At 34.8% G+C, this 17,057-nt stretch overlaps 2 protein-coding genes across 2 annotated transcripts in view; both read left to right on the forward strand.

Moving 5' to 3' along the window:
* Positions 1–3,987, forward strand: part of sfpq (splicing factor proline/glutamine-rich) — a 29,222-nt gene extending 25,235 nt beyond the window's left edge. The window contains exons 10-12 of the mRNA XM_056479365.1: positions 118–170; positions 3,599–3,698; positions 3,899–3,987. Coding sequence (XP_056335340.1) covers positions 118–144 — 27 coding nt within the window. The 3' untranslated portion in view covers positions 145–170; positions 3,599–3,698; positions 3,899–3,987. The remainder of the gene's footprint in view (positions 1–117; positions 171–3,598; positions 3,699–3,898) is intronic.
* A 2,905-nt stretch (positions 3,988–6,892) lies between these two features.
* LOC130247167 (uncharacterized) lies at positions 6,893–15,670 on the forward strand. Its single transcript, XM_056480373.1, has 2 exons — positions 6,893–7,277; positions 15,089–15,670. The coding sequence occupies exons 1-2, from the start codon at positions 7,069–7,071 to the stop codon at positions 15,618–15,620; spliced, it is 741 nt and encodes a 246-aa protein (XP_056336348.1). The 5' UTR covers positions 6,893–7,068; the 3' UTR covers positions 15,621–15,670.
* Positions 15,671–17,057: the final 1,387 nt, after the last annotated feature.

Here is a 17,057-nt window from a genome sequence, read left to right on the forward strand (position 1 = left end):
TTTATCTACATATGTTTATTAGAAAACTTAAGATTTGTTAAATTGTGTACAGTATTTAATGTAGGGCTTGCTGTGTTGGTTTACTTCTGTATTCTCACTGTTTGTCTCTCACTGCAGGGCTCTCAGGTGATTGAAGCAGGTTAAGAAGCATCGTGCGATTGAAAACATGGGTAAGCTTGGGTTCACTTAAACTGATAGATCACCCAAAAGTTTAAATTTAGTCTTTGCATTTTAGGATCAATAAATTGTCCTGCTCACGTTCATAATGGCAGAGAATAGCAACAAAGTCACTTTAAGGCAAGTCATTTCACTCGGCCATCTTTGAAACGCCTGGCGGGGAATTCTGTTTGAATGGGGAAACATCAAATTCTCCAAAACTACCTGCCCAGCTTACGATTACATTTCATCTTACGAATAACCAATACAATTAAACTACTGTCTCTTTAGTTTCATTTCAAATTTTTCGTATCACACATAATCTGCAGAAACTTCCATTGTCATTCTATATCCATCGCTGATTGGCTCCTGTACTAGAAGGTGGGCTTTATTCGCCATATTGACTGTTACACTTTTCCCCATTCAAAAGTATACGAGTGACATGTCTTGTGTATTCTATAGTCTTTGATAGCATTTACTGTAGGGATGGTATACAGTTTAACCCAAAGAATGACCAGTCTGTCAGATGAAGAAGAGCCGGAGTCAGAGATTCAAATAAATAAATTTAGTTTACTGAAGATAGTTTGCAGTTTCATCAGCAGAAGCCAGCTTCAACACTCGCAATGAGTTCCTAGGCTGCTCTGCTTACAATCACAAATCAATAACAATTATACTCTCACATAACGTCATTAACTGCGTCATACATATAGGTGTTCTAACTTGATTGGTTAAAACACAGATAGACTAGGAAATTTTCACATGGGGTGCATGCGTACAATTCTGAACAATATCTTGCTTAAACGTCAGACATCCACTAGAGCTGACTCCAGACCTGTGAAATGGATCCACAATCAAATAGAAGACACACACTTAAAGTATAATCTGTTTCGTATCCAAGGCTGAGTATACTCTCAGCCGTCTTTATCAAAACTGGTTAATAACCGGTGTAATCTACATGCAGGCAGTTATAATATCCTTACTACACAAAGTCTATCTTGAATAAAAAGTAGAATCACTTTAAAAGAATTAACCGTAAAAATAGCTAAATCATTTTAGACCTTTTAGAGTGTTAACTCTGACTCCGTGACCTCTGACCTAGTTTGGTGGCTCCTGAAGACAAAGTTGAAATAGACAGACAAAGAGAGGAGCAAGGACACTGAACATTCTTACATAAAGCAGTGTGATACTTATTCATTGGTTCAAATCAATTTCAAAGTTAAATACTCATTCAAATAACCTAATAATTATATTTAATAAAAATGAGGAACAGGATGATGGAAAAGGATAAACGTTGATTACAAACACACTACCTAACAAACACATTTACGTTGTAGCAATGTCTGTACAACATTGAATTTTTTCGAAGGCTGTAGCAACATTGTCGTGACATTCAGCAACCATGAGATGACATTACTACTACATGTATTAATGTTTTATTTTTTGGTGGCAGTTTATCAATACTGCCTAGAATACAGGATAAGCAGTAATAATTTTTTAGTGTTGCTTAATATTAAATATTGTTTATTAATTTTTCTATTTTAATAAAATAACTGCATATATGAACTTATAAGTGTAAAAATGCCACACAAATGTTAATCAAACTTTTTTTATTATATATTTCTATTATTATATATTTACATAAGCAAACAGCATAAAATGTTTAGATTATATCAAATAATTAACTATATATAATTAGACTAAATTAAACAAACAAGAAAAGTAAACAAGAAAACAAATTAAAATGCAAACATTGGGGATCAAAGCTCTGGACTGGAGAATACAGCAGACCGGGCAGCGCAGCTGAAGACCAGGCGTAGTTGATACGGAGAAAGCAGTCAGAGAAAGAAACAAATCCACTTCAGAGATGGATCCACAGCAGCCACAAGTCAAAATAGGCAGTGAACAAGAGAGGACAGATCAGAGCTTTACACAACAGGACTGCACAAATGACCACTGGTGTCTTATTTAGCAAGAAAAAACACAGCAAAACTCGCGTCTTCTCGGTCGTTGCTGAATGAGACGCCGAATGGTCTGTTGAAATTTAAACTGATTCATTGATGACGAGTAAATGTTGTTCAGTGGTCGTCCATGCCACTAAAGCACAACCTACAGCAACAGCTGTTTAAATGGCAACATTAGGTATTTTTACAAGGTTGCCATAATGTTGTAGGAAGGTCGCTACGTTGAGGCAATGTTGTGTTTGTTGGGTAGGATAATGGGGGGAATTAAGCGTTCTTGAGGTAAACAACATGGTTTAGTGGGGAGGAAAATTGCATTTTATTGTATTTGACAAATACAATACTAACAATAACAAAACTAACAATACAAAAACAATGGAATTGGATGATTGTCTTGTAGGAATGGGTTTTAAACCACAGCGGATGATTAAAAAGTTATCAGTATGGACGGTAAAAAAACTACATTTCTAGTCAAACCATTCTTCTGCAATCTTATACCAAAAACGGCAATAAGGGCAGTATTAATAGCTAAACATGTGGGAGAGCGTTGATATTACTTTGTATTGTATTGCAATATGGAGCAATTAAGTGTTGATGTTAAATCAAAAGTAATTCACAAATACTTGAAAATGAAATGATTTAATGACAATAATTCCCAATGGTTACAACTGAATTAATTACAAAATAACTGTAGAAAATGATCAAATATGAAATGATAAAACATATTATATAAATTGTACCCATCTTAAATGTAAAATAAAGTTACCAGAGGTAGAAGGAGAGACACAGGGGAGGGAGAGAGAGACAAAGAGAGCAGGCCCAGAAGTTAGCCTGATTGCAGTAGAGTCAGAGAAGATAGACTCCAGAGGGGGAGAGGAGCTGAGCAGCAGGCCTGGAAAAGACCCAGAGCAGTGTTTTACCACCTATTTTGTATCTTTCTTGACCATGTGACTAAAGCCCAAATACTGAGACATTCAAACTGACCAATCAACATGTGACCACATCGTAAAACCCTTAAAGTCCACACACCAGGCCCTGATCTTATCAGTATCTGCCTTGGAGTCAGTATGGACCTTCTTGAGTCAAAAAGACATGTTTTGTCATGTAAACAAATGCAATAATAATAATAATTTAGCCTCTTACAGTTTAAAGTTTCAAAAAAACAGTAGATTTATTTCGTGATCTCTTACAAATAGTTTGCAGTGCTCATAGTCAGATTGTCATCTTTTTAAAGGGATAGCAAACCCAAAAGTTTAACTTCTTAAATTATTTACTCACCTTAAACATTATTTACTCACCTCTAAACCAGTTTTATTGTTCTGTTGAACACAAAGAAAGATATGTTGACGAATGTTATGAATGAAGAAAATAGGCAACTTTGGGGCAAGTAAATGGCTGAATTTCTATTTTTGGGTGAGTTATCACTGTGACTACCAAATGATCTTTCAAGTGTTTGCATGAAGTAAAAACTTCTTCTCTTTTAGATCTTAAACCGAGGAAGCTGTTCTCTGAACGGTCGACTGACTTTCTCAGCCCCAGATGTTCGGTGCTAGATGTTCCTGCACTGTGGACAGTAATGTGCAGGTCTGTAATGAAAACACAATATAATAAATATGCTTATATTGCTTATCCTTCTATATATATTTATATATAATAAAAATGACACTATAAATATTTGTCATTTTAGTATTTAGTCATAAAATGCTGCTCAGTGTTAAAACAATGACAGAATAGTGTGATGTAAGCAAATAAATAATTTAACTTTCCTTTTTTTTATTTTGTAGATCTGTTGGAGGGTGGCACGATGTGACAGATGGCTCTGGATGCATCATAAATATATCCATTTTTATTTAAATAAACTTAACATTCCTTCGATGGTTGTTTAAGCTCTTTTCTTTTTAATGATGATCATGGACATTTATCTGAATGTTAGCGTTTTAGATTAGCATATCAGTCTATTACTTAAACTGCAGAGTGAGAGGAACACATTGTGTGTTTGAGAGTTCGCTAGGTCTATAAACACAGACAGACCTCTGTAACCCAGTAGCACCCAGGCTGCTGTCCAGTATCAATTAAGGTCAAGGTGCTATGTTTCTCTTGTTTTATCACTGTTGTGTCCCATTGGCTGATGCCTACTTCTGGAAAAAGTTCAAAAAGGAAAATAAACCTGCAGTCTGCGACGTTTGCTGCAGTGAATGTGGGTTAGACGGGTTTTCAGCTAATGTTTTTTCGATGAACACACTTTAAATAACGGTCTTTAAATGTTTAAGCGTATAGGGCTGTCAATAAAATACTAAATCATATGGTTTTAGACTGAACAATTAGACAGTCAATTGAGTAATTGGGTTAGTGTTAAACTATATACTGTTGCTACATGCATTCTAGTTCATTTTTAATGATTCTTTTCAAATACAAGTAACATTTTAAAGGGATCGTTCATCCAAAAGTGACAATTTACTCGCTATTAATTCACTTAAGTGGTTCCAAAGCTCAAGTTCCTTTTCTATTCTCTTGGACACTAAAGAAGATACTTTGAAGAATGCTGAAAACCTGTATTCATTGACTTCCATAGTTTCTATGACCATTTACTCACTATTTATTCATTCAAGTGCTTTCAAAGCTTTATACATCTCTATTCCACTGAACACTAAATGAGATAATTTAAAGTGTGTTGAAAAACCTGTAACCATTGACTTCCATGGTTTTTTTTTTATCACCATTTACTCGCCATGCATTCACTCAAGCTGTTCCAAAGCTTTATACGTTTCTTTTCTATCCACTTGAACACTAAAGGAGATATTATGCTGAAAACCTGTAACCATTGACTTCCATAGTTTCTTTGACAATTTACTCACTATTTATTCGAGTGGTTCCAGAACTTTATACATTTCTATTTCATTGAACACTAAAGAAGATAATTCAAAGAATGCTGTAAACCTGTAACCATTGACTTCCATAGTTTGTTTATGACCCTTTACTCACTATGTATTCACTTAAGTGGTTCCAAAGCCTTATGCGTTTCTTTTCTATTCTTTTGAACACTAAAGAATATACTTTGAAGAATGCTGAAAACCTGTAACTATTGACTTCCATAGTTTCTGACAATTTACTCACTATTTATTCACTCAAGCTGTTTCAAAGCTTTAGATGTTTCTTTTCTATTTTCTTAAACACTAAAGAAGATACTTTGAAGAATGCTGAAAACCTGTAAGCATTGACTTCCATAGTTTCTTTATGACCCTTTACTCACTATGTATTCACTCAAGTGGTTCCAAAGCTTTATACGTTTCTTTTCTATCCACTTGAACACTAAAGGAGATATTATGCTGAAAACCTGTAACCATTGACTTCCATAGTTTCTTTGACAATTTACTCACTATTTATTCGAGTGGTTCCAGAGCTTTATACATTTCTATTCCATTAAACACTAAAGAAGATAATTCAAAGAATGCTGTAAACCTGTAACCATTGACCTCCATAGTTTGTTTATGACCCTTTACTCACTATGTATTCTTTCAAGTGGTTCCAAAGCTTTATACGTTTCTTTTCTATCCTCTTGAACACTAAAGAATATACTTCGAAGAATGCTGAAAACCAGTAACTATAGACTTCCATAGTTTCTGACAATTTACTCACTATTTATTCACTCAAACGGTTTCAAAGCTTTAGATGTTTCTTTTCTATTTTCTTAAACACTAAAGAAGATACTTTGAGGAATGCTAAAAACCTGTAACCATTGACTTCCATAGTTTCTACATGACCCTTTACTCACTATGTATTCACTCAAGTGGTTTCAAAGCTTTATACATGTCTTTTCTATTTTCTAGACCACGAAAGAGGATACTTTGAAGAATGCTGAAAACCTGTAACCATTGACTTCCATAGTTTCTGACAATTTACTCACTATTTATTCACTCAAACTGTTTCAAAGCTTTATTTCTATTGTTTCATTTCTATTTTCTTAAACACTAAAGATGCTTTGAAGAATGCTGAAAACCTTCAACCATTGACTTCCATAGTTTCTTTGACAATTTATTCATGCAAGTGGTTCCAAACTTTATACATTTCTGTTCTCTTGAACACCAAAGGAGATAATTTGAAGAATGCTGAAAACCTCTAGCAATTGACTTCCATAGTAGGAAAAGCACTATGGAAGCCAATAGATTCCAGATTTCTTCAAATATCTTCTTTTGTGTTCATCAGAAGAAAGAAGGCATTTTGAAGAATGCTGAAAACTCGTAACCATTGAATTCCAGTTTCTTTGACAATGTCCTATGTATTCACTCAAGTGTTTCCAAAGCTTTATACGTTTCTTTTTTATTTTCTTGAACACTAAAGAGCATACTTTGAAGAATGCTGAAAACCTGTAACCATTGACTTCCATAGTTTAGTTATGACAATTTACTCACTATTCATTCATGTAATGCCAAAGCTTTGTTTCTTTTCTGTTCTCTTGAACATTAAAGAAGATATTTTGAAGAATGCTGAAAACCTCTAACCATTGACTTCCATAGTAGGGAAAACAAATACTATGGAAGCCAATAGATTCCAGATTTCTGTTTGAAACGAGTAAATGGGGAGCAAATTCATAAGTCACTTTTGGGTGGACCATCACTTTAATTGGTATATTGGGATTATTAATTCATTTATTTTCGTCTCTTTATTAACTTGGGGTCGCCACAGCGGAATGAACCGCCTATATTGGGATTAATTAAACAATATAAAAAGTATCAAGTGTGTTTCAGCATCTCTGAGAAATGCTGTAGTGTTTCTTTGCTCCTGTAAGCTGATGACAGAACAAGGGGAAAGGGAGACTGGGAGGGAGAATTTGGTTGTGTGCGGCCAATGGGCTTGCCTGATGTATTTTTAATGGCCATGAATAATTGATCATCGTATGTGAACACATGCACCCCCGAGGGGCGGATGCAGTGTGTCTGGTGCCGTCCGTTCAGACATGAGTGCTGCCAAAGGAGCTTCTGGACTCAACATGAACACGGTGGAGTTGAAGCATCAGTGGGCGATGCAGAGAAACCGCAGTCTGGTCCAGACGTACCTGCTCTCCAGCTCAGCGCTTCCTCTTCCCGGCACACGGATCAGAGATGACTTCAGGCTTCCTTCATTATCCAGATCGACACATGGTCGGACCACCACTGTGCCTCTCAGGTAAGATGATACCTGGCGCCTCCAGGTCTGGGGCTCACTTTGAGGATCAATTTGAGAAAAGCCATTAATTGTACATTGCAAAAAATGCTTGGTTCCAAATCGATTTGTATTGGGGTAACACAAAGGAAATAAGTTCTCTTATAAGTTTTTACTAATTTAAGTGGATTGAACATAAAACAATTAAGTTGTCAAAAAAACCTCAAGAATTGTGTTGTTTCAGCTTATTTTAAATAAGTAGTTTAAACTAAACTAACATTCCTGCTGGCTTAATTTAGTAGATTCAAATTAACTTCAAGTCATCTGAACTTGCAGCAATCAAACTGAGCAGAAATATTAAATGTAAGACTTAAAAGATTTAGAAACCTGACTAACTTATTAAAATAAGTTAAAGCAACATAAATATATTTGTTGTCTTGACTTGATTACATTTTACAGTGTATTTAATTAGAAGCTTTAATTATGTCTTTTATTAAAGCCTGATTGAGTTTTTTGTTTTCCATAAACTCTTCTAAATACATTGTTTTGTGTTGTGCAAACTCAAAAAGGATTGAGTCTATTTGGGGGTCAGTTAATGATAATTATTTTTTCATTTTTAGGTGAACTATCCCTTTAAATTTAGCCACAGGGTGTCTGCGAGGTCTTAAAGTATTACATTCACTGAAATATTGGGTTGTATAGTCTAAAATAATTTTAAACGGGTCTTAATTTTCTTATGTCCAGGTTTAGTTACCCTATCGGGCAAAAAAAAAAGAAAGAAAAACTTGGATCTACAAAATTGAATTGTGTTGTTTCAGCTTGTTTTAAATAAGTAGTTTAAACAAACATCATTTTTTTGTTTACACTAAAACTTGCTGTATTAAATTTTTTTAGTTGATTCTAATGAACTTTTCTAGTCATCTTGCATCAATCAGACTGACTAGAAATATTAAGGTAAACGTAAGACTTAAACAATTTAGTTGAAACCTGACTAACTTATTAAAATAAGTTAAAGCAACATAAATATATTTGTTGTCTTGACTTGATTACATTTTTACAGTGTATTTAATGGGAAGTTTTAATTCTGTCTTATTTAAGTCTGAGTTTCTTGTTTTCTGTTGAACACAAAAGGAAGCTATTTTGAAGAATGTTAGAGTAGTAATTTATTTCATCTTTCTATGGCTGTCAATGGCTTCTGGTTTCCATAAACTCTTCTAAATACATTGTTTTGTGTTGCGCAAACTCAAAAAGTATTGAATCTATTTGGGGGCCAGTTAATGATCATTATTTTACCTTTTTAAGTGAACTATCCCTTTAAATTCAGCCACAGGGTGTCTGCGAGGTCTTAAAAAGTCTTACATTCACTGAAATATTGGATTGTAGGTCTAAAATCATTTTAAACGGGTCTTACTTTTCTTATGTCCAGGTTTAGTTACCCTATCGGGCAAAAAAAAAAAAAAAAAAAAGCTTGGTTCTACACAATCGATTTGTGTTGGACCAGCACGAAGGAAATAAGTTATTTTATGAGTTTTTACAAATTTAAGTGGATTGAACATAAAACACTTAAGTTGTCCCAAAAAACTCAATAATTGTGTTGTTTCAGCTTGTTTTAAATAAATAGTTTAAACAACATCATTTTTTGTGTACACTGTAAAACTTGTATTAATTTTTTAGTTGATCCTAATGAACTCTTCAAGTCATCTTGCATCAAACGGCTTAAAAATATTAAGATAAACGTTGTAAAGCTTAAACAATTTAGTTGAAACCTGACAAACTTATTAAAATAAGTTAAAGCAACATAAATATATTTGTTGTCTTGACTTGATTACATTTTTACAGTGTATTTAATGGGAAGTTTTAATTCTGTCTTATTTAAGTCTGAGTTTCTTGTTTTCTGTCAAACACAAAAGGAAGCTATTTTGAAGAATGTTAGAGTAGTAATTTATTTCATCTTGCTATGGCTGTCAATGGCTTCTGGTTTCCATAAAATCTTCTAAATACATTGTTTTGTGTTGTGCAAACTCAAAAAGGATTGAGTCTATTTGGGGGTCAGTTAATGATCATTATTTTTACATTTTTAGGTGAACTATCCCTTTAAATTTAGCCACAGGGTGTCTGCGAGGTCTTAAATAGTCTTACATTCACTGAAATATTGGATTGTAGGTCTAAAATAATTTTAAACGGGTCTTAATTTTCTTATGTCCAGGTTTAGTTACCCTATCGGGCAAAAAAAAAAAGCTTGGTTCTACACAATCGATTTGTGTTGGACCAGCACAAAGGAAATAAGTTATTTTATGAGTTTTTACAAATTTAAGTGGATTGAACATAAAACACTTAAGTTGTCCCAAAAAACTCAATAATTGTGTTGTTTCAGCTTGTTTTAAATAAATAGTTCAAACAAACATCATTTTTTGTGTACACTGTAAAACCTGTATTAAATTTTTTAGTTGATTCTAATGAACTCCAAGTCATCTTGCATCAATCAAACGGCTTAAAAATATTAAGATAAACGTTGTAAAGCTTAAACAATTTAGTTGAAACCTGACTAACTTATTAAAATAAGTTAAAGCAACATAAAAATGTTTGTTGTCTTGACTTGATTGCATTTTTACAGTATATTTAATGGGAAGTTTTAATTCTGTTTTTTATTTAAGTCTGAGTTTCTTGTTTTCTGTCGAACACAAAAGGAAGCTATTTTGAAGAATGTTAGAGTAGTCATTTATTTCATCTTGCTATGGCTGTCAATGGCTTCTGGTTTCCATAAAATCTTCAAAATACATTGTTTTGTGTTGCGCAAACTCAAAAAGGATTGAGTTTATTTGGGGGTCAGTTAATTATTTTTTCATTTTTAGGTGAACTATCCCTTTAAACTCAGCCACAGGGTGTCTGCGAGGTATTAAAAAGTCTTACATTCACTGAAATATTGGGTTGTAGGTCTAAAATAATTTTAAATGAGCCTTCATTTTCTTATGTCCAGGTTTAGTTACCCTATCGGGCAAAAAACAAAAAAGCTTGGTTCTACACAATCGATTTGTGTAGGGGCAACACAAAGGAAATAAGTTATTTTATGAGTTTTTACAAATTTAATAGACCATAAAACAGTTAAGTTTTCCCAAAAAACTCAATAATTGTGTTGTTTCAGCTTGTTTAAAATAAGTAGTTTAAACAAACTTCGTTTTTTGTTTACACTGTAAAACTTGCTGTATTAATTTTTTAGTTGATTCTAATGAACTTTTCTAGTCATCTTGCGTCAATCTGACTGACTAGAAATATTAAGATAAACATTGTAAGACTTGTAAAACCTGACTAACTTATTAAAATAAGCTAAAGCAACATAAAATATTTGTCTTGACTTTTTATTTTATTTATTATATATTTTACAGTGTATTTAAATGGTTTAAAATGGATAGTTCGCTCAAATGTTATAATTCCCTCCACCCCATTCCCACCCTCACAAGACAGAACACTTAAATGGACATAATTGTGAGACAACGAGCTGATGTGTAAAATAAGAGGAAATAAGCAAGTAAACAAACAATGATGATGAATAAAAGATTTAAACAAGAGTCATACTTTTCCAGCATTTTCAGTCAATGTAACATCCAAGTTATGCATGTATTCAAGAAATTTGTCCCAAGTCTTTTCAAACATTGATGGGGTTTTCATCATGAACATTTTTCATCACAAACAGAAGACAGAAGTTCTCTAAGCCACACAATATGACTTGGTGGTTCTACTGATTTCCATTGTATAGCATTTGCTGCTATCAGAGCCATTTTAATTAAACCTAAATACTGTCTTTGATCGAGCAGAACTAATTCATCCCCCAGTAACATAAACCTTGGGTCAGGTGGAAGGTTGACGTTAGCAATTTTGTTAATAGTTTGTATTTTATTTCTCCAATAGGTATTAAGTTTGGAACATGTCCACAACATGTAATGATTTTTCCATCTAGACTAACATTCTGAATATGAATCACTTATCTTGTGCAGTCGATCAGGTGTATAATATACCCAGTGTAAAATATGAAACTGTATTAATATGTGAGTACTATTAAATGGAAAATCTTAAGACACTTTTATCTTGATCAAAAATGCATTTCAAATCTTTTTCCCATTTAAGTTTTGAAGATGACACTTGCATCCCATACAAGTTGTTGAAGTTGGTATACAAATAAGACACACACAAAATCTGTCACTTATTTAAGCCTGATTGAGTTAGCGGTTTTCTGTCGAACACAAAAGGAAGGTATTTTGAGGAATGTCACAGTAGTAATTTCTTTTCATTCTATGGATGTCAATGACTTCTGGTTTCCAAAAAATTTTTCAAATAGCTTGTTTTGTGTTGAACAGAAATTTAAAAAGGATTTAATCAATCTGAGGGTCAGTAAATGATCATTAGGTGATTTTAGGTGAACTACCTCTTTAAATTTAACTACAGGGTGTCTGCGAGGTCTTAAATTCACTAAATATTGGGTTGTGGTCTAAACTCATTTTAAGCAGGACTTAATTTTCTCATGTCCAGGTATAGCTACCCTATCAGGTAAAAGAAAACATTGCTTGGTTCCAGTGTTGTATTAAATTGTGAGAACTTCATTTTAATTTTAGCCTTGACATGTCTTTTTTGTAGTCTTAAACTAATTTCAGTGTTAAAGTTATTAAGTCAAGGGATAGTTTGTTTAAAAATGAATAATTCTGCAATTATTTACTATTCACTTGTTCCAAACACGGTTGAGTTTCTTCTGTTGAACACAAAAGAAGATCTTTTGGAAACCATTAAGTTCTGGAGTATTTGTTTTTCCTACCATGTAAGTCAATGAACAGGTTTTCAGCTCTCTTTAAAATATCTTTGTGTTCAACAAAACAAAAGTGGCATGGGGGGCCAGTGGTTAGCACTGTCGCCTCACTGCAAGAAGGTTGCTGGTTCAAGTCCCGGCTGGCTCAGTTGGCATTTCTTTGTGGAGTTTGCATGTTCTCCCCGTGTTTTCCTCCAGGTGCTCCGGACATTTACTATGAAAATGTTTATTAATTTATTTTTTTAATCAAAATAAAACATGTTTGAATATTAAATCAGCTTTATTTTTAAAGCACTTTAACAGTCATTATTTAAAACAGTCAAAACATGGTCAAGCATTTGGTAGAGTGGTCAGTCAAAGAGTTGATGCTGAGGTGGAGATGTCTTAAAAAAATGTCTTAAATTCATGTGGACACATTTTATATATGTTCTGTCATCAATAAAACTCCATTACTGATGTCTGTATTGCTGTAGAATTGTTTCTATTTTAGTCATTTTAATCACCAGTTTCTAGATTAAATTTCTGACCCATTTTGGGTTACATTCAACCCAGCAGTGTAGTCATTTTTAACTAATAGTTGGGTTAACCCAGCATCCTGGGTTATACATGTAATACAAGTAACCCAGCGTTGGATTTGCCCCTTTTTTGTCCAGTCCTCGGTTACCAAAACAACCCAAATTGAGTTGTTTTTAACCTAGCAGTTTTTAACACATGGGAATATAGGGGAATTGAATACGCTAAATTGGCCATAGTGTATGTGTGTGAATGAGTGTGGATGGATGTTTCCCAGTACTGGGATGCAGCTCCAAGGGCATCCGCTGCATAAAATATACACTGAAAAAAATACTGTCTGCGAAATTGTTGCAAACAGTTTAAATGTGTTGAATTTAAACAAAGAAATTACATTTAGTAATGTTCAACTTAATTTGTTTGGTTAAATTCAGCCCAAATAAACTGTTTACAACCACTTAACTTAAATAAATTCAGTAAATCCGAGGAATCATTTTTGAATCATTTTTTTCAATGAATGCTGGATAAATTGGCAGTTCATTCCGCTGTGGTGACCCCTGCTTAATAAAGGGACTAAGCTGAAGCAAAATGAATGAATGAAATGTTTGTGTTTTTGGGCGAGCTATCATTGTAAATAAAGCAATTCACTTCTAGAATTGGAGGGTTTTTTTTTATTTTAAAGTGGTTTGAATGAAACTTTCTGTTCACACACAAGTGCAGATGCGTCTCTTCATCAGGCAATAACAGGAAGTGTCAAATCCGCTGTGCACAATGGAGAATGAAACCTCTTGAAACTTGAGAATCATTCCTCTTACATGTCAACACACCCAAAGGGCTCGCTGGAAAAAAAACAGCAGCTATATTACACTGATTATCCAGTGACAGCAGCTAGTGTTCACTGGGCTTCTCAGGCGGCAGTACAGTGTGTGCTGGACACAATGTGAAGAAAAGTACATCTTTTTTAGCACTAATATAATTATTCATTCAGCTTAAGTCTCTATTTTAGAGGTAGCCACAGTGGAATGAACCGCCAACTATTCCAGCAAATATTTTACACAGCGGATGCCCTTCCAACCGCAACCCAGTATTGGGAAACACCGTTACACACTGATTCACACACGTTCATACACTACAGACAATTCAGTTTATCCAATTCACCTATAGCGCATGTCATTAGACTGTTGGGGAAACCAGAGAACCCAGAGGAAACCCACGCAAACACTTGGAGAACATGCAAACTCCACACAGAAATGCCCACTGACCCACGCAAACACTTAGAGACACAAGGCTCGAAGCAGCGACCTTCTTGCTGTAAGGCGACAGTGCTAACCACTGAGCCACAGTGCCGCCCATTATTTAACACATATCTCATTTCTAGTGTGTCACACTGTTTTTACTTTCAACCCTCAACTAATACTACCCAGCAAGCTTTTTTTTGTTTGTTAGTTTGTTTAAACGATCAGCTTGGCTAAAACTCTGTTAGTGAAAATCTGCTAAAGTTTGACTATTTGCCATTTGGCATATATATATATATATATATATATATATATATATATATATATATATATATATATATATATATATATATATATATATATATATATATATATGCCCGTGTGTGCATGCGTGTGTGTAATAATATACTATGAAAAAAAACGTTTAAAAAATTTTACCAAACAACTAGTCTTAAGTTAATGCATTTTCATGGTACATAAGTTCAATTAACTCATATTTTTAAGTGACAGGACCAAACTGCAAAATTTTAAGTTATGTTCAGTCAACTTTATGTAATTGTTCAAGTAAAGACAACATTAGGGTTTTCAGTGTACAGTATTAGGTGGCTTTAACTACTACTTGCCTCAAAAATGAAACACACTGTACTTACTGTGTTGATAATATACTGCAGAACACTTCTGATGCTCTTGAAGTGGGATACGGGTAGGGTTATGGGGCAGGATTGGTGCTATGGGTGGGTTAAAGGGTGGGTTAACTGTGTAATTACAGAAATTGATTACAGATGTAATTACATGCAGGTATTTAGATGAGAATCGGCAATATTTTATGGCTTACTTAAAAAAATAAGATAATTTGGTGTTCAAACGTGTATTATTTTGATGGTCTTTTTAAATAAATTGGTCTTACACTTCATATTGTCTGATTTTCCATAGTATATGTATGTTAATTCCGGTACGTTTACCATAAACTGACATCAACCATTTGGTAGAGGTTGATATTTTAGAAATTATGGGATGTGCTGAAAGAAAATGCAGTGTGCTAACTAGTGACATTATAAGAGTTAAGAAATGCAATCTAATTGCTTTTTTCTTGGTGAGGTAGTTAAAGGGTTAATCAATCACAAGTACAATGTAAGAGCATGTATTTACACAATAAGTACATTGTAAAAACTGATTTATTACAGTGTAAGTACATAATAGTTAATGTCGCCTAATATAGTGGGAACATTCTCCTTCACAGCTAAGTTTTACACCCAAATATTCTAATTAACATTGTTTCTGATCTGTTCTCCTAGCATCAGTGAGCCTTCCCTGTTCACTCCAGGCCAGAGGACAGATTTCCAGTCCAAAACCCGTGGTCCATTTTTACGCAACCGCGCTCCGTCTCTTCCCTCCAGCAAGAGCCCTGAGGACTACAATCAAGTGTACATGCGTTTCTCTCAGCCTCTCAGGCCGATACCCAAATCTGCACAGACACTTACTCGCGCTCAGAGGAGAACCACAGAAACCAGAGCCCCTCAGCCGCTCGTCAGGCCCTTCAGCAAGCCCTTAAACCCCGAGACTTTATCAATCAGAGGAAAAACCTGTGTCCTGAGCCAGCATTCAAACATGTCCTCCTCGTCCCGCACGCAGCTGCATGTGTTTCTGCCTGTAGAGGGCGCCGCACTGGAGGACGACAGAGACAGCGAGTCTGTGGATGAGGGATTTATGGATGAGCTGGACAACAAAATCACCAGCTTGAGGCTTCAGAGAGACCCAAAGGCCCTCAAACAGTGCACTAGAGGAAAATCGCTGATGGGTGAAAGGGTACAGTTAACGTCCTCGTAGTGTCAGGCCTATATGAGTTTTTGACGCATGTCTGATTAACTAGAGGAATGTTTGTTCTCATGCAATATGTGTGAATGATTGTTAGACATTATAATACAACTAAATTGTAGGTGTTATGTTCTGATATACATGTGTGTGTTTATATACAGTAGATTTTAAATAAAATGTTATTTATTCCTAAAGGTCGCTGTACGTACTGCAGTGGTTAAAGGGATAGTTCACCCAAAAAATTGGGTGAAAAAAAAAATACATTACTCCAATAGATTTTCTTTATCTGTTCAACGAAAAAGGGAGATATTTTGAAGAATGTTGGAAACTAGCAGCCATTAGCATCCATAAATCTAGATATAGAAGTCAGCAGCTGCTGGTTTTCAACGTTTTGCAGAATATCTTTATTTGCGTTGGACTGAAGATAGAAACACTAACAGGTTTGAAACACGGATGTGTAGAAAATGATGACAGGATTTTCATTTTTAGGTGAACTGTCACTTTAAGGATTGTAACTTGTGTTTAAGTTAAACCGGGCTCATTATTGATACGTACCGCTATATAAATTTCTGGAGAGCGCCAAATACATACCAGGAGGCACGTTTTTTTTGCAGTTTTTGTTTTCACAAATCCACCAGAGGCCGCTGTGTACGCTATTTTAAATCTCAAATTTCTCTCGTGAGTGCCATTCGCGCCTGCTGTTCTCGTGTAAATCTACCAGAGGCTGCTGTCGACTGACTAACTGACTGACTGACTGACTGACTAACCGATTACACCCACCCACCCCCTTCCTTTAACCCAATCAATAGTGTTTTCAAAAGCACCAATTGACTCGATCGCTCACTTCCCTAAACCCAACCAACAGGTTTTCAAAAGCAATCCAGAAAAGAAAGGCCTGATTTTCACCATGTTTTCAGGTTTTAGCCAGACTTGAACGCCGTCCTCGAAGCAGCCAACTTTTCTCTGTGTCTCAAGTCCGCCGACGTACAGGGCGAGCCACTGGAAATACTGGTAACAGTGGAAAAGTCTTCCACATGAAGGTAAGCAGTCAGATGGTAGCACGAAAAGAAACAGAAGCCATCAGCGGGGTCATACCGCCTCATAGCGTTCATTTTAAAGACGAAATGCAGCCATATGTACCTCTGGCTACATAATTCGCGATCTCCAGAAATGTATACCGGGTACATGTTCACAATGAGCCTGTGTTGGTTTTAGTAATCATTCCAATTGAGAATTAAACTGGAACTAAACCGAGAACTGACTAATTAATATCTTAAATTAGTTTCCAGAATGTTTTCCGTTGGTTAACCAGGAACGTTTTCTTGACATTTAGGTTGTCTTGTTATTTTGCAAAAACTGAAAATATTTGGATCTTTAAATCACTTTATTAAAACGAATAGAGGATATAAATGATAAAATGATTGCTTGATCCCAATTGGCCACATCGGG

The sequence above is a fragment of the Danio aesculapii genome, chromosome 19, assembly GCF_903798145.1.
Source record: "Danio aesculapii chromosome 19, fDanAes4.1, whole genome shotgun sequence".
In the NCBI taxonomy this organism is placed as follows: Eukaryota; Metazoa; Chordata; class Actinopteri; order Cypriniformes; family Danionidae; genus Danio; species Danio aesculapii.